At 41.7% G+C, this 10,485-nt stretch overlaps 1 protein-coding gene across 1 annotated transcript; it reads right to left on the bottom strand.

The window, feature by feature from the left end:
* Window positions 1-7,823: 7,823 nt before the first annotated feature.
* LOC103696194 (transcription factor MYB53-like) lies at window positions 7,824-9,587 on the bottom strand. Its single transcript, XM_017840389.4, has 4 exons — window positions 9,467-9,587; window positions 9,116-9,392; window positions 8,199-8,975; window positions 7,824-8,102 (listed from the first exon to the last, which is right to left on the bottom strand). Exons 2-4 carry the CDS (start codon window positions 9,376-9,378, stop codon window positions 8,075-8,077), a joined length of 1,068 nt encoding a protein of 355 aa, XP_017695878.1. The 5' UTR covers window positions 9,379-9,392; window positions 9,467-9,587; the 3' UTR covers window positions 7,824-8,074.
* Between the last annotated feature and the right edge of the window lie 898 nt (window positions 9,588-10,485).

Raw genomic sequence — 10,485 nt, 5'->3', positions numbered from 1 at the left:
TTTAAAAAAAAGAGAAAAAAAAAGAGAGGAGTGAATTTAGTCAGGAACATCGAAAAGGGCTACCTATTGTCAAAGATCAGCGGGCTTGTGATGATGAACCCGAGCATAGGTCCGTAGGGGAGTCTTGATGCCCAACACCTTATGCCATCTGGTGTGGGAGTTGTTGACTGAATGCTCGCTACACGGAGGAATCATTACAAGAGTAAAAGTGCACAATTTATAAATCTCAAAAAAAAAACAAACAGAGAAAGAGAAAATAATATTGACCTTGAAAAAAGACGATAGTGTGAAAGCCGTCGTTGTAAAAATTCGAGTAAACTGGAATATTACAGATAAAGCCCAGGAGGTATTAAAGTAAACATCCACAACTCTCGAAATCCTGCAAGATAGGATGATTTTGAATCAGTGAATAGGTCTTATCTGACCAATTCTTGGAAACTACTAGATTTAGCAGTATGTTGGAGAATCCAAAACCTTAGTTTGTGTATGGTCCAGATATCACCAAGCACCCAAGTATAAATACGCCTTACAACTCCCTAACAGAAACTTAATGACTTCAACTTAAGTTGCATACTGACCTAGGATTTGGGCTGACTTAGTAATTAAAACTTTGTGTGCTTTTGAAATTCTTGGCACTTATGCATTTGAAATTAGATTTTATAAAACAATAAAACAAATTATTTAGGTAGCAACAGCAGTTTGTGGGTATCTGAGCCGGAAATCCTCACGAGACAAAACTCGTCCACTAGGGCCACCTAGGGGTTTAAAGCCTTATTGCATACGGTAAATGCAATCGCGATTCCTGCGAAAGTGAGTTAGTTTTATTTTATTTTATTTTATTTTGCTTGAGGACTAGCAAAATGTAGGTTGGGGGGTGTGATAAGTGCTAAATAATATATAAATTAACCTCTTTCTCCTAGCACTTATCATTATTTTAACACACACATTTCGTAAATTTAACCATAAAATATGTCTTACCATCATCATTGCATTTTAATAATTATAAGAGGTAATTCGAGTTGATTTAATTATTTAATGATTAAGTCTAATGTGTGCAGGTCAAGTCGAATTAATTGGGATGATGTCTGAACTAATGTGTACAGGTCGCGTTTGCAGCTGAACCTGTGTCCACATCACCCTCTAAGTGCTTAGCGATTAATGCTCCAAGTTTGATCCCAACTGTCCCATATTGATCTCCCAATATCTTAGCTCACAGATCCGTTTCATTACTCTCCCAACTTCCTTATTTCTTTCCCAACATTGGGCTCAACAACCGACTCCCTTATTCCTTCCAAACCAAGTCCCTTCCCCAACTCCTCCCGCGATGCAAAACCAATCTCCCCAGCATCTAGATCTCATCCCATTCAGAACGGAATTCCATCGCCCATGGATTAAGCCCATCCTCTCCGCATCTTCAGCCGTATGCACCAATCATGCATCCACACCATCCCCTGTTTTCCAGCCATGCCGAGCATCCCGGAAGAAGCTCACGCGTGCATGATCCACATCGTCCGCAGTCCAAGGATTTCCTCCCAGCCGGATGAGCATCCAAACTTCTTCCCCTCTGCGTGAAACAGCATGATCCTATCACCTCCCAGATCCCCCAGCTCTCATCTCGTTCCCAGTTCATTCCCATCTCCACGGATAAGTCACCGCTTTCCAACCATTCCGTGAATCCCTCCAAGCTTATCCCCTGCTTTCTTAGTTCAGCCTCATCTCGGTCGTGATTCACCTTCATCCGAGATCTTCCCAACATTATCTCCCCTGTTCCACGTCATTTCCAAAGAATAGAACCGCTTCCACCTGTGATGAATCCCAGCCTTCATCCCGTTACTAATCATCCTTATCCCATGGCCAGCCGCATTCCCAAGCGTTATGGATTGATTCCATCCACCACGAATGAGTTCCAAGCGTTAACGCTCCCAGCTCAACCTCAAATCCCAACTTCATGGCTTCCGATTCTTCTTCCCAGACTTCACGAAAACAGATTCTCCCAGCTCACAGGTCATCTTTTCTTCAAACCGAATCATTCCCAGATTCTTCCTTGCGCCCGTGTTCATCTGCATCTCCCCAATTTCTTCCACTAGATCCTACGCTTATCTTGTTCGGATTGGTTCCATCTTCACGGGATAAACTCAAATCCTAAAATTCCCTGTTCCGCGTGAGAACCAGCAACCACCCTCTTCTCCCATGATGCAGATCAAACTTCAACCGCATCCTCCCCTGTTACGTGTATCAACCGATGCCTTCATCACCCACGTCGCATCCCCTGCTCCGCTAGATCTCAGCCAAGATAGATGCAAATCCAAGCTTCCCAGCATCCGGATTAACTTCATCACCCACAGATTTCTCCTCTTCCCCTGTTTCGGAACAGAGCTTCAGTAATCCGCGAGGTGTCCACGAGTCCCCTAGCCGCGAGCTTCTTCCACGTAGTCCATCCCGTGGCCGCAGATCAAGCAACTTCCCTGAACCAGACCTCATCCTGATACGATCAAGTTCAGCCGTCCACAGATAAAGTCTCGCTTCCAATCTACTCCCACGTCCGGATACTCCGCAAGCTTCTTCCAGGTTCTTCACGTTCGCGAATCACAGCCAGCCACCATCCGTGATTCAAGGCTCCTTCCCTCCACGTCTGCAGCCTCTCTCCCATTTGCGATCAGCCTCCATCGACCACAGATCATCCCAATCTTCTTCCGGATAAGCTCCAGTCCCAGCAACCTCCTGCGTCTTTTCCGTGATTCATCGTCATCTCCTCTCAACCGGGAATGGAGAGAGAGGTGGGCAGCCTATAAAAGGGGCCACGCATGAAACAGAGAATTCATTCCTCCTTCCCCACCGGGGGGGGGGGGCAATCCCTTCTTCCTCACCGAAGGGAGTCGGCTGATCATCTTCTCAGAGGGCGGGGAGAAGCCAAGTTCCCACGAAAGAATAATAAAAAAAAAGAGAGAAAGGAAAGGGAGAGAATACTTTGTGATATTTTGGGAATAGAGAGAGTGGGATGGAAGGGAAAGATTTTTATATGAAGATGGAAGCTTGTTGCTGTGCTGCTGCTGCCATCCACCACTGCATGGAAGGCTGATCTCCTCTCTAGGGCTAGATGCAGCCCTAACAAAGGAAGACGGATTTTGTATTTTATTTTATATTCTTGAGGTTGTATGAACTTATTGTTTTTAATGGATATCTTCTTTTGAATCATATTTAATTTCTGTGATTTTAAGTATGATGTTCGTACAACTGTTCTTCATTATCACTAGGTAAATATAAGATAGTCCATGCTTAGAGAAGATGCGATGTGCTGCCACCTTAGATTAGGGTAGACATTTCATGCCAACTGAAGATGGATTATGCCCAAATTACTTTTGTGAAATTTTATTCAAATGCTTTTTAGGCTTGTAGCCAATTTGCATGTTAATCCAAGAATAAATTAAAATATAAATAACCCTTGTTCTGATGTTAGTGGTGAATTCCTTACCCTAGGTTCTCCTAAACTGATATCCCTTTAATTGTATTTTCTTTTATTAAATTGCTTAGTTTCACAAATTCATCCTTTTAAATATTTTTATTTTTAAGAAAACAACTATACCCCAATCTCTGTGGATCGATACCCGTAATCACTATCCTACCAGATACGTGCTATTGCGTGGTCTTTAAAGTTGACTATCACCGGCTCACTTAAACCTCGGCGTATTTTCTCTCTACTTAGCACTGCATCTGTTCCCACTAAGCCTTCTTGCTACTCCACTACTATTGCTGATCCCCATTGGCGAGCTGCCATGTCACAAGAATTCAGTGCTTTAATTGATCAGCAAACCTGGGAGCTGGTTCCTAGGTGTTCTTTACAGCATGTTCTTGGCTGTCGTTGGATTTTTTAGGGTCAAAAAAAATTCTGATGGCTCCTTGGCCCGGTACAAAGCTCGAGTTGTGGCATAAGGCTTTAAGCAGGAATATGGAGTTGATTTTACAGAAACTTTCAGCCCTATGGCCAAGTTTCAAACAATCCGAGTTCTTCTCTCCCTTGCAATTACTTCAGGCTGGGATATTCGTCAATTAGATGTTTCAAATGCATTTTTGCATGGTAAATTGGATAATCAGGTGTTTATGGAACAGCCAAAGGGTTTTATTGATCCTCATTATCCGGATCATGTTTGCCGTCTTAAAAAGGCAATCTATCGCTTAAAGCAAGCACCAAGACAATGGTTTGCTATATTCACTAGTTTTCTCATTGAGCAGGGATTTCAGAGCAGTTCAGCTGATCCCTCTCTTCTGCTTTTCAATCGAGATGGAGTTGTCCTATATCTGCTGATTTATGTTGATGATATATTGCTCACTGGTAACAATACCAGTGCTATATCTTCTCTTTTTCTTCAGCTGCAGAGTAGATTCAAAATGAAGGACCTTGGCTCATGTTCTCATTTACTGGGCATCACAACAACCTTCACTTCAGCTGGTGTTTTTCTTAGTCAGGCTACTTATGCCAATACTTTATTACACCGAGCTGGGATGCTGACTTGCAAGCCAGCGTCTTCCCCATTGCCACTTAAACTTGGAGCCTCCTGTCCGAATGATGCCTTGTTTACTTCACCTGAATTGTATCGAAGCTTGACAGGTTCCCTTCAATATTTAACGGTTACACGTCCTGACATTTTCTATGCCGTTAATTACCTCTGCCAATTCATGCATTCTCCAAAGATCTCCCATTTTCAGCTGCTAAAGAGAGTTCTTCGTTACATTAAAGGGACCTTGAATCATTCTCTTCATTTTAAGTCAGGACCTCTCATTCTCTCCGCATTTTGTGACTCAGACTGGGCTGGCGACTCACTTGATCGTCGCTCTACTTCTGGTTTTTGTCTTTTTGGGTTCCAATTTGATTTCTTGGTGTGCCAAGAAGCAGCCGACTGTTGCTCGCTCTTCTACTGAAGCTGAGTACAGGGCCTTGGCTATCACAGCTTCTGAGTTGATTTGGCTGCGCCGACTACTTCGTGAGCTTGATATTTCAGTTGATTCACCCACTGAGATCTACTGTGACAATATTTCGGCCATTGCTCTTGCTTCAAATCCCGTCTTCCATGCACGAACGAAGCATATAGAGGTGGACTATCATTTTATCAGGGAGAAGGTGCTTTCCAAAGAGCTTCATATTGCTCATGTATCTAGTGCTGATCAACTTGCAGATATCTTCACAAAATCACTCACTGCTAGAAGACATTCTCTCCTCTGTTCCAAGCTGAAGGTCTCTTCCCTACCTTCAGCTTGAAGGGGGGTGTTAAGCTACTAGTCCATTCCAGAATTCTCTAGCACACTCTGTAAACTTCTAGCAAGATCTGAATTCAGTTAATCCCAACTGAATTCAGTTAGTTTACAACTCTTGTAACCAACTCCAGCTAATCAGCAGCTGGTTTACTTGTATCCTGGATCATCAACTATAAATACACACCTACTGTAAGCTCTTTGCAATCAATGAAAATCACATTCAAACTCTTCTTTCCAGTTCTCTACTTTCTCAACAGTTTACTGTAGCAGAGCAGTTTCAGTGCCGTGCCAGTTTTCAAGAAATGTGCCGGCCACTGTAGCTTCAACATATCTTCTCCCAGACTTCTTCAATAGATTTATAGTTGATAATTTTATGAATTTTTGAGGTTATGAGTTTTGAACATTTAGACTTAGATTTAGAAGCACTGTACCAGCACCTGTTTATTTTTTTAATGGATGATGGACTTTGAACCTTTTGTTATATTTTAATTGAGATGGATTTTTATACTGGTTTGTCATTGTTGGCTTCGTGTTAAGGTGGATGGTATCCCACGGTAGTATCGCCATGTTATATCCGAATTTCTGGCATGACACAACATCTTCGATTGTTGAAAACTTCAATGTATAATTTATTCTAGGTAACATCTTCTTTGCTGTAGTATTCAGGAAATTATAATGGATTTCTATAGCCTAATTGATCCGTATCATCTCTGTCAAGTTGAATCATCCGTTCTCCTTGCATTTACTTAACTAATAAAAGGACTGCATGTGAACACATGTTAATCTTAAGATGTTAATGCCATACTTAATATCTATGACCGCATGCATAATCAAATAAACTTTTTGGAGTTTTATCAGTACAAGCAAAGCATGGAACCTTCTCGAAGATTAAAAGTGAACCAATCTGTCAAAGGTCATAATTCAGAAATTACAGTGAACGTTCTTCCCTAAATCCTCTCCTTTTGGTAGGCCTCAACATAATGGTTACTAATCTTTTTCTTCACCAGATGAAAACGTTTCTATATATGGTCAAATTTTAGCCATGGTCGGCAAAATTTGGTCTTAAATTTATCTCAAGATGCGTACCGTAGTTGCATTCTTTAAGCCAATAATGGTTAATCTAAACCTTACCAACATTGAAAAAAGCAGAGTCCGACGTAAAGGCATTCATCAAGGTGACATTTCCTTGGTCACATTCGTTTAATGGAACGACGTGAAGCTTTTGGTTGGAACACAGCATATATTCTGCAAGGTTAGGTAAGTTGGTTGTTCCTTATAGGTGCATGGCTCACCTACCATATCACGATATCCCTTGTGGGACAAGGCTTATGTGTTTTAGGAACAAGTTCTTCTCATCCTCCTGTCAAGAGAAGTTAACCATGAGAGATAGAGAAGTTTACATGAAATAACCAAGTAGTAGGGATTAAAATGTCAAACCCTAAGAGTAACAAGAATTACATGATAAATTGATCACGTTAATTGGCTGTTCTTTTTATTTTGAAAGAAGACACTTGGATGGCATACGCTTGCGCAAGTGCAGAGTTGACCGGAGAGATCCTTGGTGATTCATCAGATTGCAAGAGAACACCTTGCACTTTGTATTAATGATCAACACAAAAAGATTTACTTCTTTTTATTTTGTCATGATTCTGATATGGACTTAATGTACTTTTAAGTTTTCTCCTTTATCTTTTTCTTTTTAATGGATTACTTGTAAGTTGAACTACAATTAGTTATCTATCGACATGTCCCTCAACAGACTGCAAGTGCTCAGTAGGGCCATGAGAACCATGGCTGGGGGGCATTTGTTAGAAATCTGGACTCTTGAACAACAACTTGGTGGCATATGGGTTTCCTAGAATCAGAAGAGGCCAGACATGAATATGATTAGCCACAATAAAAATTATAAATTCAGGTCTTGTCCTTTAAACCTGACCTTAAGAAAATGGATAACTGCTGACTCCGTGTGTGTGTTTCTTTAAGATTTAAAATCCAAAGGATTGATCAAATTCAAGTAAACACAAACCTGACCGGATCAGGCTTTCATCTAAGTCAACCTAGAACCACACCTGACCGACCAGCTTACGAAAGAGAGAAGCTTTGCAACAGTCAATATCTTGTGGCAAAAGGAATAAGTCTACCTAATCAGTAACTAATAGCACGACTTTTGTTTCAGAGGCTGGGAAATCCCACCATTTGATAAAGTGACGTTTCGTTGTGTGTCTTTCTTGTTATCCAAGGCTATACAAAACACCCCTAATACATTGGAGATTTTAAAAAATTCATAGACCGTCCCCTTCACGGGTGCATGGGATGGCTCGTCCTTTACCAAAGGTCAAACTTTCAGCTTATTAATACATAAGCCTTGAGTTCCAGAAGCTTGTCCCTTTCATTTTATATTTCCACTGTCACAAGCCATCTCCAACTCCAACTAACTATTTTTCAAATAATATACAGTTTATCCAATTCTTCAGCCGCGCGCCCATTAATCCTGTCTTTACTTTTGTCATGTTGGCTCTCCTCAGTTCTCAGAAACAATTAAAAAGATGGATAAGAGTAAAGTGAGAAAAACCTGACAAAAGAGATTCATTCATTAAGGATATCAAACGTAGCTAACACCCCATTACAAGTGTACCAAAAAAAACATATAGGGGGAAAAGGAGAACGGTAAGAAAGAAGAAACTCGTATAAAGAGTTTACATGAACTTTTGACATATATCAGAAGTCTTGCTTCATAACCTCTAAACACTATTTTGGACTCTTTGAATGTTTAAAATAACCACGAATTTTTTGCTGCTATGGACAAATGGCTCCTTTAAATGCTCTATGATGCACCGGACCACGGCATTTGGCTGCAATAACAAAAAGAAATCTAGTAAGTTGTACGACGCCATATATTTTCTCAGAATTAACAAAAAAACATATGTATGGGAATATAAATGGCTTACTCTAGAAAATCTTTCCACCCAAAGTCACTGCTCAGATCATCTAAATTTAGGTCTTCCCAAGCTTCAGAGGGTTCTGGGATGGATGATACATTGCTCGAGGTGATGAGTCGACCTTGCATTTGATCCATGTGGGTGTCCTCTGGAGAGGCTGGAACAAGTGAAGGTGCGGAATTTGAAGTTGGGAAGGAATTAGAATTAGCACTGACACCATTGTTCTCTGCTCTATGCTCGCTTAAGCAAGAAGCATCGAGCTGTGCAACCACTTCTCCTTCGTTGAGAGAAAGGCTTGACTTGCTGTATGCTTGAATATTATTCAATAAGTTTTGGAAGCCCAAATTTGGAAGGCTTGAAGGCATTTGAATTGAACCATGAGGGCTGAGAGAGCTATTGATAAGCCCCTCGTACTGGCGACTTAACTGCAGGAGGTAACTCAATTGGTGATTCCTGAGGGAGGCTGATCCCAAGAGACCCATCAAATCTATATTTGAAGTTGGGCTATTAGTTACAACCCGAAGTAGGTTTTGCACCAACTGCAACCTGGCTAAGAGAGCAGCATCCGCCTGTAGCGTAAAAGCATTATCCAAATGACTCAAGTTTCCAAAGTTGGCGGTTGGGAGAAGATCACGGAGGGCACCAAGAAGATTGAGATCAGTTCTCGGCCTATGCGTCACCGGGTCTATACCCATCTGAAGGAGCTTCCTCCGTAGATGGGTGTTCCAATAGTTCTTGATCTCATTATCCGTCCTCCCTGCCAAGCGGGCTGCTATTGATGACCACCTTGGACAACAAAATAAAAACAAAAGTGACTCAAAAGTTTCGCTTCCAATTGAATAATTCTTCATCATATAGTCATATGTTATACATGGTATTAACTTATTTGTTGCCAAAGATAAAAGTAAGAAGACAAGCATTATTACTTGTTCCCAAGAACCGAGTGGAGGTCGATGATGAGCTTTTCTTCTTCTTCAGAGAACTTCCCTCTCTTGATATCCGGCCGAAGGTAGTTGGTCCACCGGAGCCGGCAGCTCTTACCGCACCTGTTAAGGCCGGCGAGCTTCGGGAGCCGCCGCCAGCTCCCATGACCCTGCTTATGAATAAATTCCATTAGCTTCTTGTCCTCCTCCGGTGTCCATGGCCCCTTCTTTAGGCCGACCTCGTCGCAGCATGGCGACCTCCCCATTGTTCCTACAAGACCTTTAGTTGAAAAGCTATTTTAGGGGCCTAAAGTTAGAAAAAAGACTTCAAGAGTGTAGGGAGATCTTGAATACCTTTTAGTAGGGTTTCCAAGATGAGACGACTAGCAAACTTCAGGCAAAAGAGAAGCAGAAAGTATTTAGAAGAGAACAAAGGACTGAGACGGCGATTTGAATTTAGTTTTGCCTTCGGCTGGGAGATGAGTGGGTCTTTATAGGGTTTTGAGGTTAAATAAAAAAAGAGTCCATGTCAAGGCTTTATGCATGGGAGACGCATCCTCATTTCATTGGTCTCATCGTTACTACTTTTTAGTACTAATTAATTCATCATAATCCAGATATTATATAGGACTTAAAAACAACCCCTTTTTTTTCCGAGGTATTTCATACAATGCGTGTATGAATACACTCAATAAAATAAAAAAACACAAGCTCGCAAAATGCCCATGGCAGCTTCCCTCTCCTGACCACAGGGGATATCCTGAGTGGTGAGCCGCGTAGGCAGCCACTCAACCGGCCGCCCCGTTGGCCTCTCTGAATACAAGCTTAGCCTGAAAGGCCACCCCATTCCTCATCATCATCCCTATATCCCGGATCAGGAGGTAATCCGTGTTCTCGTCCGTTGGCCCCCTCTGAATCCATCCGATAACCGTGGCCGAATCGTCCTCCAGGATAATCAAACTGGTCTGCAGCATCTGCCGCATATGTCGGAGACCTGTCCAGACAGTCCGCACTCCGTTCCGGAAACCGATATGTCAAACAACTGGCAGCCGCCTACTGCCACCATCCTGAAGTGCGGATCCTGTATAACAAAGCTTGCACCGTCCCGCGTACCACCATCCAACACTGACATGTAGAAGTTCATCTTCAAAGTATAGCTTTAAATATGGTGTAATCACGCTGTAATGGTCTCCTATTAAAACTGTTATTGACCATTACGACGGTCATAACGGCTGTTATTTATTTCAAAAAACAAGTTTTCATATTTTATGAAATTGCAGTCATTACAGTCATGATATGAGAACATGCAATGATGATGTCATCTATCCTTTCATTTGTCATTAAATAAAACAAATAAATTATTTGGACAGTAC

Source organism: Phoenix dactylifera, chromosome 16 (genome assembly GCF_051530095.1).
Source record: "Phoenix dactylifera cultivar Ajwa chromosome 16, Ajwa_hap1_PhDact_Kaust_v1.1, whole genome shotgun sequence".
Taxonomy (NCBI): domain Eukaryota; kingdom Viridiplantae; phylum Streptophyta; class Magnoliopsida; order Arecales; family Arecaceae; genus Phoenix; species Phoenix dactylifera.
This window is presented reverse-complemented; position numbering and strand designations above follow the sequence as displayed.

What these genes read in the sequence shown, in the direction of transcription:
- LOC103696194 (XM_017840389.4), bottom strand. Translation starts at nt 9,378, where the DNA reads ATGGGGAGGTCGCCATGCTGCGACGAGGTCGGCCTAAAGAAGGGGCCA. An exon ending in CACTCGGTTCTTGGGAACAA is followed by an intron (nt 8,976 to 9,115) that starts GTAATAATGCTT and finishes TTGTTGTCCAAG; the next exon opens with GTGGTCATCAATAGCAGCCC. An exon ending in GGGTGGAAAGATTTTCTAGA is followed by an intron (nt 8,103 to 8,198) that starts GTAAGCCATTTA and finishes TTGTTATTGCAG; the next exon opens with CCAAATGCCGTGGTCCGGTG.